General features: G+C 35.7%; 3 protein-coding genes across 12 annotated transcripts in view; 1 reads left to right on the top strand and 2 right to left on the bottom strand.

The window, feature by feature from the left end:
* Positions 1 to 208: 208 nt before the first annotated feature.
* On the bottom strand, positions 209 to 7,528 carry LOC142984761 (uncharacterized). The gene is made up of 5 exons (XM_076132545.1): positions 7,263 to 7,528; positions 4,298 to 5,584; positions 3,740 to 3,910; positions 3,161 to 3,327; positions 209 to 2,487 (listed from the first exon to the last, which is right to left on the bottom strand). Exons 1-5 carry the CDS (start codon positions 7,332 to 7,334, stop codon positions 2,298 to 2,300), a joined length of 1,887 nt encoding a protein of 628 aa, XP_075988660.1. The 5' UTR covers positions 7,335 to 7,528; the 3' UTR covers positions 209 to 2,297.
* A 310-nt stretch (positions 7,529 to 7,838) lies between these two features.
* Positions 7,839 to 11,759, top strand: LOC142984775 (uncharacterized). 2 transcript variants are annotated; one of them, XM_076132577.1, is made up of 2 exons: positions 7,839 to 8,112; positions 8,509 to 11,759. In XM_076132577.1, the coding sequence occupies exons 1-2, from the start codon at positions 7,929 to 7,931 to the stop codon at positions 9,639 to 9,641; spliced, it is 1,317 nt and encodes a 438-aa protein (XP_075988692.1). In that variant the 5' UTR covers positions 7,839 to 7,928; the 3' UTR covers positions 9,642 to 11,759. The 2 variants fall into 2 exon arrangements, with proteins under 2 accessions (XP_075988692.1, XP_075988693.1); XM_076132578.1 differs by having other exon boundaries at positions 7,971 to 8,202.
* hoe1 (OCA2 melanosomal transmembrane protein hoepel1) overlaps positions 10,063 to 18,131 on the bottom strand; it is a 46,181-nt gene continuing 38,112 nt past the window's right edge. For all 9 annotated transcript variants that reach the window (XM_076132570.1, XM_076132571.1, XM_076132569.1 and 6 more), the window contains 6 exons: positions 17,389 to 17,490; positions 16,345 to 16,438; positions 15,522 to 15,664; positions 14,719 to 14,829; positions 13,774 to 13,921; positions 10,063 to 13,361 (listed from right to left, as the gene is read on the bottom strand). In XM_076132570.1, the coding sequence (XP_075988685.1) occupies positions 13,183 to 13,361; positions 13,774 to 13,921; positions 14,719 to 14,829; positions 15,522 to 15,664; positions 16,345 to 16,438; positions 17,389 to 17,490 (777 nt within the window). In that variant the 3' untranslated portion in view covers positions 10,063 to 13,182. The remainder of the gene's footprint in view (positions 13,362 to 13,773; positions 13,922 to 14,718; positions 14,830 to 15,521; positions 15,665 to 16,344; positions 16,439 to 17,388; positions 17,491 to 18,131) is intronic.

Below are 18,131 nucleotides of genomic sequence, written 5' to 3'. Positions count from 1 at the left end.
ACATGGAATGTTTAATCTGTTATTGTAAATGGCAAAATGTAGGTGAAGCGAATTTACACACCTCTGCCTAGACTTTCTGGTATAACAAGGGTGATGTTACGTGTATTTGTGACAAAAATATTAGCACTTCAATCAAGATTGGAGTTGGTGATAATATCTAACTTAAATACTGATAATATATTAATTACTTCGAAAATAAAACAAATAATTCACAAAAATAGCATTTTTATTATGTTTCAGTAGGTATATTTTTACATAATTATAATATTTTGACAATAGGCAAAACTACTACTCGGGCCATTACAAACAGGCGAATTACGTCATAATCAAAATAATCATAGGAATGTGACTGAAAGTGCGAGCGAGAGAGAACGATAAACTTCGCACGTTTGTAATGGTTCCAACATAGAAAAAAATATTTACAATACGTAATTTGTCATTAAATAAAAAAGTCCTACTAACTAAATTCTTATTTGACAATCGAAACCAATAATCTATCATTAGTAAGCGATCGGTCTATTATAGTTTTAAGACAAACCACTGTTTTAATATTTCAAATTATTAATACTGCCGTCCTCTAACTATGATGCCGTTATCTACAAAAACAATGTTTCGAGATATTCGATAAAAAGGAGCGAGAAAAGAAATATGCAATGCTGTTTCTTAACTATCTGAAAACTGCGATTTGAAATATCTATAGCAGCATCTGGAAACAGCATTGCATATTTCTTTTCTCGCGCCTTTTCGCGAATATCTCGAAACATTGTTTTTGTAGATAACGGCATTATTATTATTATTGTTAGCTAGAAGACGGCAGAATATTGAAATAGGCATTCGTCTTCCATCTTGTAAGATATTGTAATATGCAATGCTCATAGCCAGTTGAGCTCACCACTTAAGCAACCTTAGCGCGTATGGAAAATGCATAAGTAATTCTAGTTTACTACTTGTTCGATATATTTGGCATAAAACAAACTATCTCTAATGCCCGGTTTCTGAGTACATTTAGCGGTAGTTTATCTATTCAATAGCGTTTTTTTTATGGGTTCAAAACCCTATTGAATAGATAAACTACCGCTAAATGTAACTCAAAAACTGGGGATAAAAGCTTTACCTGAAGCTATTTATTTACAAGAATAACATAATTTTTATTTCAAACAAATATTAAGCTCGATTTCTTCCTACGCTGACATCGGTCGCGTAACATGATTTTGTGTATGAGACCGAGACAATAGACCGTAACTTTATTTACGGCCAGTTTCTTTATCCAAAGTAAGAGCCCTGCCTCACTAGGACGCTATGGCGGCGTCGCTGGCTGTGTATCCAAGCAATTAGTATTGAAATAGTGAGGCTGGGCCCTAACAAGGGGAAAGTAATAATGACAGTCAAATTGGTTTCTTCACGGAATGACTGATAGTTTTTATGAAGAAACAGATTTGCTTAACTACTAAAATTTTCAAGTAAAAGAATTTGGTCAATGGCTTTAGAGTTTAGCGGGAACTTTAGAAATTTTTGAAGAAACTGGATATTGTTACGGTCTGTCTCATTTCTTGAACTGTTATATGCGTTACCTAATGTTTAGTAACGGTTGCAGTCTCATGCCGTGGTCTTAAGTCTCAATCTCCTGTCTCACCGCCTGAAGAACCTTTAATATGCGACCGATGTCAGTGTAAAAGGAAAAGAAGTCTATCAAAAGATTAACCTACGTATATACAAACAGTATCTTCATACAATACATAATTGAAATATATCTCATGCGAATGTTTAAATACAATTCAGTTTTAAGTCATTACGAGCTGTGATAGCGGAGTGGTTTAAGTTGCGCTTCCAACGCAAGTGGTCGAGAGTTCGTACCCACAACACACCAATGACTTTTAGAAGTTATGTGTGTATTAGAAATAATTATCACTTGTTGCAATGGTGAAGGAAAACATCGTGATGCAACATTGCTTGCCTGAGAGTTCTTTAGAACAGTTCTTGAAGGTATGAAAGTCTGCTACCCGTTGTTGGCCAGCGTGGTGGGCTGGCCTAATTGGCTAATTGGCCTATTCCTTCACTCACTCCGGGAGGAGACCCTGGGCCAGTAACGAGAAACAAAGGAAGAAAGAGAACAAGAGAAAAGTAAGACTTTGAGTCCACCACGTTGGCCAAATGCGGGTTAGGGACTTTGCATGCCCTAAAAAATGCATTAATCAATTTTTTAGGCATGCAAGGTTTCATCGCGATGTTTTCCTTGACTGTTAGAATAATATATCAATTTACATAAACCTGAACTCTTCCTGAATCCTTTAGTAAAATCAAGGTGTTCCATGTAAATTATTATTTGGTACGAATAGTAATTTCTGTCCTATAATCTCGTCAGCTTGCTTAACTGAAGAGCAGATTTGAAGCGGTGTGCGCGTACCGCAGTGCATGCTTAGACGTCCACTGCGCCTAACTGGTGTCACCGTGTACTTCGGCGCCGGTGAAAACTGGTTAGATTGACGTCTGAAAGTGTAAAAAGATTAAATAGATGAATAATCAAGGACAATTAAGTGACAGCCTTCTTTTTTAAGTCGGTTAAAAATTACTTACTAAATTAATAACTCCTTTCTCAGCCAAAAACTCTTAAGTGTAACCAATACTTTTCTGAAAACTGCATCAAAATCGGTGCAGCCAAACGTTAAAACGGTAAAACCCGATAGTGTGGATGTGTTACACATTCTCGATTCGTTAATCACAATGTTGATCCCATATAATAGAGGGCGAGCAACCAAGTTATAACCCGATAGGTTCGATAGACAGTCGCTCCATGTAAAATACTGGTATTCAGCTGCATCCGGTGAGACTGGAAGGTGACTCCAACATAGTTGGAAGAAAGGCTAGACTAATGATGTTTTATGCCTTACTAGCTGACCCGCGCAACTTCGCTTGCGTCACATTAAACAGAATGGATGAATTTTTTTCCCGTTTTTGTAACATTGTTTTACTGGTACTCTGCTCCTATTAGTTGTAGCGTGATGATATATACCCTATAGCCTTCCTCGATAAATGGGCTATCAAAAACTGAAAGTATTTATTTTCAAATCGCACCAGAAGTTCCTGATATTAGCGCGTTCAAACAAACAAACTCTTCAGCTTATAATATTAGTATAGATTAAAGAAAATATAAGGTACTTACAACTTAGCTTGTTGCACAGCAAACCTAATAATAGTACTTTTGAACACGTTTTTCACGTCAACAAGCTTCGGGTCCACCTGTTTTCTTGATTTCCCACTGTTGGGACTGATCTTCAGCTGCATAAACTTGTCCAGCAACTGATCCAAGTTTGCCTCCACTACCGAATGCTGTAAGAACAATGCGTATTTTTAAGACAACATTTTTAAAAGGCAATTCCTGCACCAAGCTTGTGTTGTGTGGACTATTTCATACAAAACAGGGACACAAAACACAAGCAGACTTGAAACAACTATTTGTGAATCGCAACAAATTGTTCCTTGTTAAATTTACTCATAGTCTGGCGACTGATTGTAAATAAATAAAAATAAAAAATGTTCCTTGTGGGACCCACAATATACAGGAAAGAAATCTAAAAGAACAATAATTTTAAAAGCAACACACTTAGGGAGCCGAGTTACGAGTAGAACGGAACGACGCCGTCACATCTTTTTTATTTTCCTTTAGTCTATTATTATGATTTATATTTTTGTCTACATAAACATATACTATAATAATTTATCTAAGAAACTGCGTTTTTACCTCCGTGCCCTTAGCTATAGCCTCTTCCCAGCACTGTACGGAAGCCGGGAGGTCTCCTCGCCTCTCCTCCAGCGCGGCGCGGCACTCCCAGTACGCGGCCGCGTGCGGCGCCGCCGGGAACCTCTCTCTAATAGCCCTTAGCCAGCGAGCACATTGTTCCCAGTCGTAGCCCTGAAATTAGACATATTTATTGTGACATTTTTGGAATAATAATATTATATTACCAATCCTTTCTTTAAGATTCTATGGTACTCTAGATCTACGAGGATTGGGGATTATCTTAACAAATAATTAAGTACTGAATTTTATATCTCTTTTTTTCCTCGATATTTGAGTATTCTGTATCACAAGATTCACAAGCATAAATGAAACGAACCTCGACATTCCTCTCGGGAGAGCGATATTTAACTTAAAGTTATGTTCTCATGTTTTCACTGCAATTTTAAACCTTTCATCATCCGGTAGACTGTTACGCGTTACTTATGTATAATTAATAGAAGTTTATTCATTAATACCAGGGTAATAACAGAAAAAATTTACATTACAATTAACACTCACCTCTTTCAATAACTCAGTAAGATCATTCAAAGCACCGACCAGTACTTCATCCGTATTTATAACATCACTGCAAGTAGTCATAGAATTCTGAGTTTCATTAAAATCTACACTGTCACTGACAACGCTGGCCGTTCTCCATTCATCCTTCAAGTTCTTTGGCTCTTCGTTCATATTCTCTGTATATGAATCATCGTCTGAATCAGATTCAACGGCAATATTCTCTTTATCCTCATCATCGTAGAACTTAGGATTGAAACGTGGATTCGGTAAGTGATGTAAACCGAAACACTGCAAATGATGGTACGAGTCCAAAGATTTGCCTCGTTTTTGTAGCCATGAGACAAGTCTTGATTTTAATTCTTCCGGTGTGGGAGTGTTTATATTAGGAACGGGTGTCATAAATTTGACTTTCTTGCGTTCACTTTTGACTGCTGATATAACTTTGTCTTGGTTCACAGACTCATCTTCGTTCAGATGTTTTAGATGGACTTTATTAAGCTTGTCTCCAATTGAAGACCATTTATGTATACAATTGCCGAGTTCTTGCTTGCTTATACGTTTGAAATGTACAGCAGAAATGGATCTACGTACAGGCACGGCTATTTGAGGCTTGGTTTCAAAGACCGTGTGACGCTTATTAAGAATCAGTCCAGTAGTTTTAATTACTTTTTTCAAGTAATTAGGGTCAGTTTGCAGCTTTTCGATGTCTGTTGCGTTGGTATTTTGTATTGGTTTAGGTTTGTAAAGACGGTCAAATACTGAATCATTTGCAGCTGGCTTGGAAAGAGTCTGTTTTATTGGTGCTAAAGACTTTCTTGTCATATTTGATGGTGGTGCTGATTTAGTAGTCAAATTTGATGGAGGTGCCAAAGATTTCCTTGTCAAATTCGGCTTCGGAGCAATACTTTTGCGGCTAAAGTTTGTTGGTATACTAGAAGGTTTCTTCTCAGGTACAGCATTGGTTGGTTTTTTATTAATTTGGTTAGTTTGACTCATATTGGGTTGGTTCTTTTCATTCTTCAATGTAGTAGATGCGTTTGATGGTTTCTGTATCATACTAACCAAAGGTTTTCTTGTCATTGTTGGGACTTTATTAACGGTCACATTTTTGCTTACGTTAGGCTTGTTATCTCCTTCTTTTGGGGGCAAATTAGTTAGTTTTGGTTTTGAAATATCCTTAGTTGTTGGCTTAGGGACCGATGGTGCTGTGAGTGGTCTCTTAGGCACAGTTTTCATGGCAGCAGGGTTGGCTGGCTTGCTGTATTTTTGAAGGTTCATTTGACGTAGCTGAAATTATAATGTTGAAGTCATTTAATACTTTTTAATTGCGATTTTTACACATCTATGCAAAACAGATCTCAAATGCTGTAAAACTTTTTTCTAAACATACAGGACTGCTAGTTACTAGTACTATGCACATGACCTTTTTGCAAAACATTAACAATATGATCATTTATTGATGTGAACTAAGTACAGGATGATTGCTAAGATCAAACTAAGAGGCATTTTTTGATCTCTGCTTAACCAATGAGATATAGGCATGATTTTATGTATTTTAGAATATTTAATTTAACATTGATTAAGAAAGATAGGACATATCATCACATGTGTCTCTTGGGCAGAACAAATCATATCAGTCAGCTAGCTTTGTGCTTAAAATCCATTAAAAACATTATATTGTTTATATCAACACTTTAGCGTGATATAAGTTAATTGCTCAGATAACTGTTTTCTACATAGCAAAAGTTTAGTAGGTCAGGTTGAAATTCACATCTCAGGTTGACCCAAGGCCTACAATAATATCAACCAATAAGTTTGCAGTTTTATTGTACATTTAAATTAAGTATCACTCTACTAACCCCTGATTTCTGAGTAAATTTAATGGTAGTTTATCTTTTCAATAGCGTTTTTTTGTATGAGTTTTGACACTTTTGAATAGATAAACTACTGCTAAATGTACCTCAGAAACCGAGGGTAAAACTGTCAAGAATATTTGCTCCATATAATGGCTACATGAACTAAGATTTTGTGAAAAATATGACATTACATTGTCATATTTTTCACAAAATCTTATTGTGGAATAATATTGATCATCCAGGGGTAGCCCTAAGGATCAGGTATTATTAATAAATAACAATATAACAATAAAAAGGGGCTGGAATTTTAGGGCACAATTGACCAGTTACAAGGGGTTATAACCAGTTTCATAGCTTTCAAGACATGACTTGTGAAGATATATGAAATTCAATAATAACACTTATAGAAAACTACATATAAATAGTATAAACTATTGTTTAGGTAAAGTATAGTAGATTCAATTTCTTCCACTGTGAGAGCAAGAGATATAATTATTTAACCCACCCTCCTTCGGAATGACTCTTGAAAACAGTAGGACAGTTATGAATTTTTGAAGTATGAAAAAACAATCATATAGGTACAAGTAAATTTTGTACCATATTAGGACACAATGCTTTGGAAAGTATATTTTAAAGATGAATATTGCAGTTGTTGTATCCTAGAGCATGATGAATCTTAGTAAAAGTTTGTAAAGTTTTGTCATTTCCATTACATTACATGGGATCCAGGAGCTTTACATATTTTTTTAGGTTTAACTGTATCATTGGTATAATAAGGTGTAACAGAGTGAACATGTTGTTATAATAACAATGTCTACCGAGTCAAATCTCTTAAAAAAAGTGTGACTAATGAGTTCCAATCTAATCTTAGTGTAAACTTATATTTTAATGTATTAAATCACAATCATGCCTAAGATTTCTAGTAAATTAATTGTAACGCGTTCTAATTAGAGTGAGTTCAGTTACAATTTTAAAAATGTAATGCCATTTGTAAGTCGTCAACAAACTATCAAAAACAATTATTTGCACATCTAAATAATAAGTTTTAAGAACTATGTAAACGTATAATTAAAGTTTTAATACGATATTAAAGATAAATGCTTATTTACCCGGTCAATCCGCGCCTTTTCTCTGGCCAGTCTTTCTTCACGTAATTTGTTTATTCTCTCCACAACATCCATTTTATATATATTGACTGTCGGTTGTCCGTTAAAATTACACTCTATTAGAAACTGAAGGCTCCTAATATATTAATAAATAAGCACAAAACAGCGTCGCTTCTGCAAGTGAATAGCGGCAAATGGCGGTTGAAAAACAAACCCAAACGGTCAGAGCGTCAACCGACGGTAATGTTTAAAAAATATCAAAACATTTTTTTTAGGTCGCCTGATCGATCGCGTTCCTGTGACGTTCAACTGACATGTAAAACAGGAGGGCTACTTTAGCCGCAAATAGTAAAATATAATTTAAATCTAGAAACTTATTTTCATATATTTTTATTCAATAATATATAAAATTAAATATTTACGCGTATAAAAATATAAAAGATAAAATTCAAAAATGTAGTTTTGTTAGGTAATGTGTTTACGCTACTGGCCACTAGATGCCGCTAACTATAGGTTACTGCTGCAACTATCTCCCGCTAGAGGCGCAGCTGAGCGTAAATCGATAATGCAGTTCTGCCATTGTCATAAATGTCAAATTTTGTCAATAATCAATAGGATTATCTGAAAAAAGACTTGCTTAGATCAGAACAATCATACTAAAAATAAGCAATGAAGCAGTGTTGTGCATCTGGCTGTGTCAACCAGGGAGTTCATACATTCCCTAAAAACGCTAGCCGCCGTAGAGAATGGGAGAAAGCAGTGAATCGCTTAAACTTTGTGGCTACGAGACATTCGCAACTGTGCTCTGACCACTTTAAACCAGAGGATTTTGCTGCGGATGGAACTAATACAAGTAATTGTGAAGTTTACTTGTAGCGAACTAGTTATAAACTTTGTTTCGCTTGAAGTTTCTGCTCGCTCGTAGCGCTGTTTTCTGTTATCTGTACGTAGACTTATATTTTTCTTGAGTAATCTTGAGCCAGTTTCTTAGGTTGTGGATAAGTGTCAGTTAACCTTTCTGAGACATTAAAGTGACAGCCAGTGTATGTAAATAAATAAATGTCAAAATTTCACATGATAACTGAAGCTTACCCAAAATCGGCGTAACTGGACTTTAGTTTTTTTATTTTTTCTTACGATGTTTGTAGTTAACTTAGTACCAGCAGTCGGCTCTGGCTCCGCCGGCTAAAATACACTTTTTTTTAAATATTTTAGAAGTTTAGTTCGCTTAAGATAAATTTCTTTTCAGGATCGAAAATGAATCGAAAAATTTTAAAGAAAGGCGCAGTGCCATCCATCTTTGATCAGAGTCAAAGAACTGCCCTGAAGGATCCTTCCAAAATAACAAAAATTGCCAAGAGACAACAAAATAGGCGAAAAAGAATTAAGAGAAAGCCGGCCAGTGAATCTTGCTGTTCGGATGATACTACTACTAACCATGTGCAAGAAGTAGATTTCATTGAAGTCAAAGATCCAGATTTTATTGACCCTAAGGAACAAGAATTTGTTGAAGTTGTACAAATAATATCAGAGTCTCCGCTGCCTCCTGAACCACCCATTTTAACAAGGACTTGTGGCACTCAGACACTAAATTGCAATAAATTCTTCACAATCAAACAATTTTGCAATGACAATGAAGCCATCAAGTTCTACACCGGTCTAGACTCATATGAAGAATTCCAAATGATTTTTAACACACTATGCCCCAATTATGAAACCATAAACAATAAATGCAGTGAAGTTCTAAATTTGAGCACTGAGGATAATTTATTTTTAACTTTAATCAAATTGAGGCGGAATACGCATGATTTTGAATTGGGAATACTTTTTGAAATACATCAAACAGCTGTATATACTGTGTTTGTGATGTGGATCAATATTATGTACTCCTTATGGAGTAAGAAAAAGATTCATAATAACTTTAATGATAAAATGGCTACTACTAAACATATTGCCATTAAAATAGAAATCCCTAAGGAACCATCACAATCAGAATGTATTGTAACTCCACCCGATGAGAGTAAGAATAAAGTAATTGACAACTGCAGTATAAAAGTGAAACATGCCTCTGACAGCCCAATTACTGACCAACGACTCACCATCCAAAATACTGTATCACCAAAATTAATACCTATTACCATACCAGCTCTTTTCGTAGGGAAGAATAAACCAATTACAGCTACTGTGGCCAGTAATGAGAAGCCACCGAAACAGATTACTTTAAAACAATTAACGGGCCCAACAAAAACATTCTGTTTACTACAACAACCTATCAATATAAAATATTTGGAGTTGATGACAAAAATATGCTTCGTTTGCCAAACACTGTATAATTATATTGAAGGGAATGTGCAGCGAGATACAAATAATAAGTCTTTATAAATAAGTGAAAATAAATATTTATTGTCTTGTCTGTATTTCTTTTTAAACTCTGCTGGCGACAACTGCGAATAGATTTGCATTATTTTTTTACTAGAGGCCTGCACAGATAATGAATAACTGTCAGATAAGCTATGTGTTGGATAAAATGACAATTGGTAAGTAAATGAATATACTGTCAAAATTTCATGTGATGTCATTAAAATTGGTGGTGAAAATGGCTTCATAATAATAGTTTGTAGGGATAGATAAGGTTTGTCAATCACGCAAAAAGTACTTTGATGAATTGGGTACATAGTTTGGAACCTGAAATACATATATTTTCTTTTACGATACTTGCTACGCCAATGAAGTCAATACAGGAGTTGATTTTACATGTTATAACATTGAGGAAAGAAATAGTATGTATCAATAAAACAACAAATTAAATAACATTAAATTATAGTTTATATCATATAATATTTAATTCACAATAATACTTATTTACGATCACAATTCATTTATTTGTACCCTTATTTAATAACAGCTACCCTCGTAACGGATAGTTTTTCAAATATAATTCAAACATAATTCATTCAATTGTATTCACAATAATATACAGAAAATGAAAACGATACAATGAAAAACTAGATTTTTTTTAACACTTTAGCGCCAAATTTTGAAGACATTCATTTTTTTTTTAAAGTAACGATATACTGATAATATGTCTATTCAGCCAATTAGTCCATTGAAATGTTACATGAGATTTACATTTCTTAGAGGACGCAATTTTATTTTTGGAACATGTAGGGGGGGTCAATAGAAGCTTAACTTGAAGTTTGTGGGGTCGCCACTCTTGTCCCCCGGCCGCCATCTTGGAAAAGGGGGTGGAAACACTTTTTTCGCTATATCTCGGAAACTATGCGTCTTAAAATAAAATTGTAAAAGCATAATTTGTAGCAAATTATTTTGTCTACTAATATGTTTCATAACTTTTTGCCCTAAATTAACAATTAAAAAAGTTATAAGCAAAAAAGTGCAATTTTTTTATTGCTCTATAACTTTTTTTAGCGACAGCGATGCGGATGGATCTCTGAGGTTAAGCCACGCTTGCCGAAGTTGTTTTGTGGATGGGTGACCATCTTACACATATCGAGTTCCTCCCTGTTTCGGAAGGCACGTTAAATTGTGGGTCCCGGCTGTCATTTTCGAAGATATTTGACAGTCGTTAACAGTACTCAGAAGCTTGAAAGTCTGACAATCAGTCTTAACCAGGGGTATCGTTTTTTATCCCAGGTAAATGGGTTGTGGAGGTCAGATAGGCAGTGGCTCCATGTAAAACACTGGTATTCAGCTGCATCTGGTGAGACTGGAAGCCGTCTCCAACATAGTTTGGAAAAAAGGCTAAGCTGATATGAATAAATAAAAAAAAAATAACTGAGACCAATCTTGTAGAGTATTTTTCGAGGAAAATTTTGCCTTATATATTTTTTTAATTTCATTAATTAGAAACTCAGTAACAGCGCTCCGAAATAGACCGGATTTGGAAAGAAAATTTTTGTAAAAAAAATTTCACTATTTTGCTTATAACTTCTTTAATTCTTAATTTAGGACAAACAATTATAAGACATATTTGTAGGCAAAATAATTTGCTACAAATTATGCATTTACAATTTTATTGTAAGATGCATAGTTTCCGAGATATAGCGAAAAAAGTGTTTCTACCCCCTTTTCCAAGATGGCGGCCGGGGGACAAGAGTGGCGACCCCACAAACTTCAAGTTAAGCTTCTATTGACCCCCCCTACATGTTCCAAAAATAAAATTGCGTCCTCTAAGAAATGCAATATTCGGCCCTCAAATTGTAACATTTCAATGGACTAAATGACATCCTAAAATGAAAATAAAATTCATACAAGCATTATTTTAATTCTAAATAACGTTTACCACAGAAAAAGCGCGCCATTAGAAAAATCTAGTTTTTATATTATTTGACACTAAAGACGTTTACATAACAAAAAAAAATTCTGTTTCTCTTTTTCATACACACACATACACATTTTTTTTCTACTCTTCATAACTTGGCAGTTTGATATCTACCGAACAAAATTACTTTAAAACTGGCTTATTTTGGCCTGTTTCCAATTTAAAGTCTGCTGGATACAGACTATAATTTTGATATAGCAACTTTATAAGAAAAATATATTGCTAATAGAAAAAATAATATTGCAACACTAAAGTTTTTAAGAAAAATTGGTATTGAAGTTCGTTATTTCGTCTTACACATATCAAATTACTTTTTACGTATTTGTTTACAATTTAACAACAAAATTTAAAGCATTTGTAAAAAATATACTATTCTTTAAAACACAATATTTTTGATGTAGACACAGTGACACAATTTTGGAAATAATTTTCCCATTTCTAACCTAATTAAGAAAATGAATAATAATGTGACAATATTAATATGGTACCAAAAAAGACATTCATATTGGCCCGTCAGAACAACTGAACTGACGGTCGTAACTGCTAGAAAATCAACACTCAATAGAAATAGTTATTTGTTTATAAAAATACATTCTTTCAACTATTTTACAGTATTTACGTATCAAACAAAAATCTTGGTATAAAAACAATCCATGCATATATCCACCGGATTTTTTTAACTACTGGTAACTCTACGTATGATACAGGGATGATCTTTTCTTATAAAGGGTTTAATAATAGCACAGCAGAAAGCGAAACTATGAAGTCAGGAGATCGAATCCCTTCATACAATTTCTTGAATCACTACACTTATAAATTAAAGTCCTCTCGCCGCCTCTATTCGTGATAAACTCAAAACCTACTGAACGGATTATTATCATACAGGTTTCGAGAATAAATAAAGCAATTTCCGTAGTTTATGTATAAATTTGTAAAGGTTATAAAATTACTCTTTTGGACCGGGCGAAGTCGGGGCCTATAGGGTCTTTAGTACAGTTTCATAACTACTTACTACAGATTCAATTGAATTCGAATTCCATTCAATCATATTCTAGTTAATGTCAAATCGAACTCTTAAATTCCAAACTAGCGTAATGGAGCACTGTTTTAAAGTGAAACTAATTGGATTATATTATTAGATTTTAATTACATTCATTTTAAACCAGTGTTTGATCACAATAACATGCTAATTTGGAATTTAAAAGTACGATTAGACACAAGCTCGAATCTGGCTTACTCCCGACATTTGAATTCCATTCCAATCGTGACGGATTCGAGTTTATCATGTCAAAATCAAACTTCAATATACCAAAATAGTGTGTGACGCTATTAAAGTGAAATTTAACTATTGATCATCGCTTTTGGAATTTAATAATACGATTAGACTAAAGAGAAGTTTCGAATTCAACGCGATTGGAATATAATGCTTAAATTAGAATTTAATACGTTTAATATAAGCCCGAAAAAGACGTGGTTGAAATCAAAATCGAGTGTAGGGAGTAAGCCTGCTCATTCAACCGAATCCGATTCTACCGGTCTGAAGCATATTGGAACTTAAAAATCACTTGCTACAGTTATATATCAATGTAGCTGCAAGAAACAATGGCAGAATAACAAATAGAGCGAAGCAACGATGAGGTTTCCTATCATGATGGGGAAGCCGATCTTGAGGAACTGTAGGAAGGTGAACCGGTAGCCGTGCTGCTCCGCCACGCCCGCGCACACCACGTTCGCGCTGGCGCCGATCAGGGTGCCGTTACCTGACAATGTATAGTTATTTAGACATGTAAACAGAAATTATGTTTATTTGGGTGTAGAATATGAATTGAATTACAAATTTCAAATGCGGACAGCAAAAGATTTCCTTTGACGACCATTATGAATATTATATTTTAAGTATCAAGTGATTATTAGCGGACCTTTCAAAGGTAATTTAACTCTAAATACCGTTTTAAATTTCAATTAATAGCCGCTCTTTCTAAAAACTCACCCTTCTCCCCTCACGGATAAACTTACTGAATTCCTCCCCATTTTTCAATGTCTCATGATCACTGAATCCCTTTTAAAAAACCTTCCCTTTCAACACCTATCTTTGCAACATTTTTATGTAATTATGTCATCATCAATCGATTATATCTGTACTATTTGACTAGATTCAAAGAGGTCCCCTACCTCCGAGGCAGGCTCCGAAGCTGAGTGCCCAGGCCAGCGGCGCCAGCGGCAGGCCCAGCCCCGCGGGGGCCGCCAGCGCCGCCGTGACGCGCACCATCATGGTGGACAGCGGGATGTTGTCCACGAACGCGGACGCGATGCCCGACACCTGACACATACATAATATATGAAACTAGCTGACCCGCGCAACTTCGCTTGCGTCACTTAAGAGAATGAGTCAAAATTTTCCCCGTTTTTGTAACATTTTTCGTTGCTACTCCGCTCCTAATGACCGTAGCGTAGCGTGATGCGTATCGAGGAAGGCTATATAGCCTATAGCCTTCCTCGATAAATAGGCTATCTAACACTGAAAGAATTATTCAAATCGGATCAGTAGTTCCCGAGATTAGCGCGTTCAAACAAACAAACAAACAATCAAACAAACAAACTCTTCAGTTTTATAATATTAGTATAGATAAATGGTCAATCTGAGAACCTTCATTTTTGAAATCGGATAGATAGCAATCCTTCCGGCTTACTCTAGACACAATCGAATTCAACAGATTCAAGGTAATATCAAATAGCACTCTTCAATTTCAAACTGGCGCATGATTGAACGCTGATTTAAAGTGAAACTAATAATTGTATTGTTTGATCTAAAATATTTTCATTTTGAACCAGTGTTTGCTCACGCGCTATGAATGGCCAGATCACGGAAAAGTTGAAGACCTTTGTGTCTCGAAGAGTACGTAAAGCCTTCGGTCCTTAAACTTGATCTCTCACCACTCTTGTCAGACATTGTTCAACCGGGCTTTGACTGACTGTATCTATACATTGTGCACTCACTACAAACAGTCTTCTGCTTGACTAATACTAATTATTATCAGTTAATATATTTTTAAATCATAATTTAAAAGAGATCTCAATCTCACAGGTTTTTATTTAACGTGCTCTAAGTACACTTACCCATAAAACCAGCATGATGGCTACAGCCAATCTGGACTCCTCACCGACTTGCAGAATCAGGTTTTCAGTCAAGCTCCCGATCCATGATATGAGACCTAGCTTTGATAACGCCTGGAATTAAACAACATTACATTATTGTTAAATTGAGTAATATTACTATTAAAGAACAGTGATGGCCGTGTGGTTAGACCACACGGTTTTCACACAAAATAGTTTTAAATACATTAATCTACAACAGTACATTTGGCGCAGTGGTTAACGTGGTCACCTCGCCGCAATACCCCACAACAGTCGTTCAAAAATATAGGAGAGGCACTTAAAATTCAGTTCATTAACCTGTACCTCCCACGCAAGTGGTTGAAGGTTTGAAGCCAAGGCATGCATTATAAATGCGAAAGTTAGTGAGTATGTATGGATGTTTGTTACTCTTTCACGCAAATACTTCTGAATCGAATACGATGAATTTTGGTATGGAGGTAGCTGAAGACCCAGAATAACACATGGGCTACTTTTATCCCGGAGTTCCTGAGGGATCGGGATTTACTCGGGAAGGGTTTCCACGCGGACGAAGTCGCGGGCGGCCTCTTGTTAGAAATATTTATAATTTGTTCCAACGGTGAAGGAAAACATCGTGATGCAACCTTGCATGCCTGAGAGTTCTTTAGAACAATTCTTGAAAGTATGCAAAGTCTTTAACCTGCACTACGCCAACGTTGTGAATTCAAAACTCTCCCTTAAGACCCTTGCCCAACAGCGGGACAGAAATTAGTTATTTATTGGTTTTAAAACCACTTTTTACATACCTCCATAAGTACGAAGAGTGCAGCAAAGAACAGTAGCGTGGACCACTCGACCCTGGCCAGCACCGGCTCCAGATCAGCTCGCTCAGCCAGCAGCAGTAGCAATAATGCTCCCAGCAATGCCGTCCAGCCCAGGGACAAGCGCTCTGAAACCATGCATTATTATTATTACTAAACATATTCATAGGTTATCGTAAGTTCTTATCTTAGATCAGAACAGGTGAATGATGAGATCTTTAGAACAGTTCTTGAAGGTATGCACGGTGGTGGACTCAAGACCTAACCACTCCTTCATTACGGGAGGCGACCCTTGCCCTATAGTGGGACAGTAATGAGTTAAATTTATTATTATCATTATCGTAAGTTGCCGAGCTTTCTACAGCTCAAGCAATTATATTATTATAAAAATTCCCTCATATTATTAATATGTAGTTTATAAATAAACTTTTTTTTTAAGGCAACTCCCGCCCTAAACATTGCTCTTGTGTCGCGAGGACTTTTGCAAATATAGAAACAACGGACACAAAGTACAACCAGACTCAATACAGCTATCAGTAAATCGCACAAATAATTGTTCCGTGTGGGAGTCGCACCCACGACCACCCGACGCATTGGTAGCGGCGTGGTGACTTTAACCCCTCTAAGCCACGGAGGTAGTTTGACTACATAAGTTTTCTTTAAAATTAATTATTTCTCATATTGTTGTTAAACACATGACATGCGTTTGCAAAAATCTCCGAAATGGCAACAGAATATTATGACTCTCTACAGTTAACTACCAGTGCTTTAGTATAATATAAAGTAATAAAGATAGAAATATACTCACGTAACTCAGGTATAGCGTGTAAGAAGAACACAACAATGACGAACAACACACAGACAGCAGACTTGATCAGCAACTGTTTGTCCCGAATGCGATACTGGAAATAAACACAGCAATTTAGTTCACCTTAACATCCTTCTACTAGTTCTAGATAAGTCTCGGTTAGTTTTCCTGGGGAATACTAACTAATAGATATTTTCAAACAAATAATTCATGTATTTGTTGTCCCTTTTATATACTAGATACGGTATCAGACTTGATATTGTAATGAGAGTATAAATTTGTTGCTACAAATGGCTAACCCCCAGCATCTGAGGTACATTCAGCGGTAGTTTATCTATTCCATAGTGTCAAAACTCATGTAAAAAAACCTTATTGAATAGATAAACCACCGTTAAATGTACTCAGAAACCGGGGGTAAGTCGATTTTTATAAATTTTGGAAAGGTCAAAGATTATTATACGGAAAAGTTCTTTTATGCTTTTTTAAGCTGCGTCACCGCAAGCTAGTGTATTATAATAATACAAACGCAAAAGTGTCATATGATATTGACAAATTTTGCAACAATCATAGCTTATATCCCGGGCAAATCAAATTACTTTCTACTTTGCTTTCAATAAAATTAAATAAATATATCATTGGACAGCTCACACACGGTCATTTGATTCCAAACTAAGCAGAGCTTGTACTATGATAACCAAATAACTGATAAACATACTTATATACTTCTAAATACATACTTCTTCTTCTTAGCGTGTCGATGGCAAACAAATTATAGTATATTATTAAAGCTTAAAATAGTGTGTGACACTTTCTGTCTTGTTATATACTTATATAGATAATTCCCAACCAGGCTCAGAACAAATACTCGTGCTCATCACACAAAGATTTGTCCCGGGTGGGATTCGAACCCACCACACGCGGCGCTACGGTTGTTGCAGCGAGGTGACCGCTTAAACCACTGCGCCAAACGTGCAGTTATAAAAAAAACTAAAAATAAAGACAAACGGAGCTGCGAGTATAATCTAATATCACAATAACTTATACCTTTTGTTTCATCTGTGCGAGTGTTGAACAAAACATAGGATCAGTTTTGGAGGCGCCGCCGCCAGCCTCCCGCCTTGATAGGGCAATGTTCAGCTTTTCCACCTGAAAGATAAAATATAACTCATATACCAGGCTTAAGATTGATGCGTGAGGGCCCGGGTTTGAATCCTAGATGACGCAAAGAGTTGTTATTCGTAAAAAGACAACTCCCGCACTAAGAACTTCTTTTGTGTCGCGGTGACGTTTACAAACATACAAACAACGGACACAAAGTACAACCAGACCCGAAACAACTATTTGTGGATCGCAAAAATATTTGTTCCGTGGAATCGAACCCACGACCTCCCGATGCACTGGTAGTGGCGTGGCGACGACCTCGGCATTGCGCCACGGAGGCCGTCTCGCTGCATATATAGATTTAGGGTCACAAAAAATGGAGAAAATACAAAAAGGTAATTTTGTGGAAGGCATAAATATTTATTTTGTGTGGGGAATTGAACTCATGATTCTTAAGCTCTTGATATTCTTTATAACATATAAAAATCTGATTTTTTCTGTAACGAAATTAAAACACACAATGCAGTTTTTTAAATTATTATTATAAAAGCATCTATGGAAAAAAATACTAGAAGCACTATTAAAATAATGAAATTGAATTAATAACAAACGCAAGCATGTGAATTAATCAAAGGTTAAGGCATCATCAATGATTTATACCTAATAGAAATATTGTTAAAACTGAC

The sequence above is a fragment of the Anticarsia gemmatalis genome, chromosome 28 (assembly GCF_050436995.1).
Source record: "Anticarsia gemmatalis isolate Benzon Research Colony breed Stoneville strain chromosome 28, ilAntGemm2 primary, whole genome shotgun sequence".
Taxonomy (NCBI): domain Eukaryota; kingdom Metazoa; phylum Arthropoda; class Insecta; order Lepidoptera; family Erebidae; genus Anticarsia; species Anticarsia gemmatalis.
The sequence above is the reverse complement of the archived record's forward strand: the minus strand, read 5'-3'. Positions and strand labels throughout refer to the sequence as shown.

Coding starts and splice junctions, on each gene's coding strand:
- LOC142984761 (XM_076132545.1), bottom strand. CDS start 7,334: ATGGATGTTGTGGAGAGAATAAACAAATTACGTGAAGAAAGACTGGCC. Junction 5,585..7,262: donor AAAAGGCGCGGATTGACCGG/GTAAATAAGCAT, acceptor TTATAATTTCAG/CTACGTCAAATGAACCTTCA. Junction 2,488..3,160: donor GCTGTGCAACAAGCTAAGTT/GTAAGTACCTTA, acceptor TTACACTTTCAG/ACGTCAATCTAACCAGTTTT.
- LOC142984775 (XM_076132577.1), top strand. CDS start 7,929: ATGAAGCAGTGTTGTGCATCTGGCTGTGTCAACCAGGGAGTTCATACA. Junction 8,113..8,508: donor TGCGGATGGAACTAATACAA/GTAATTGTGAAG, acceptor ATTTCTTTTCAG/GATCGAAAATGAATCGAAAA.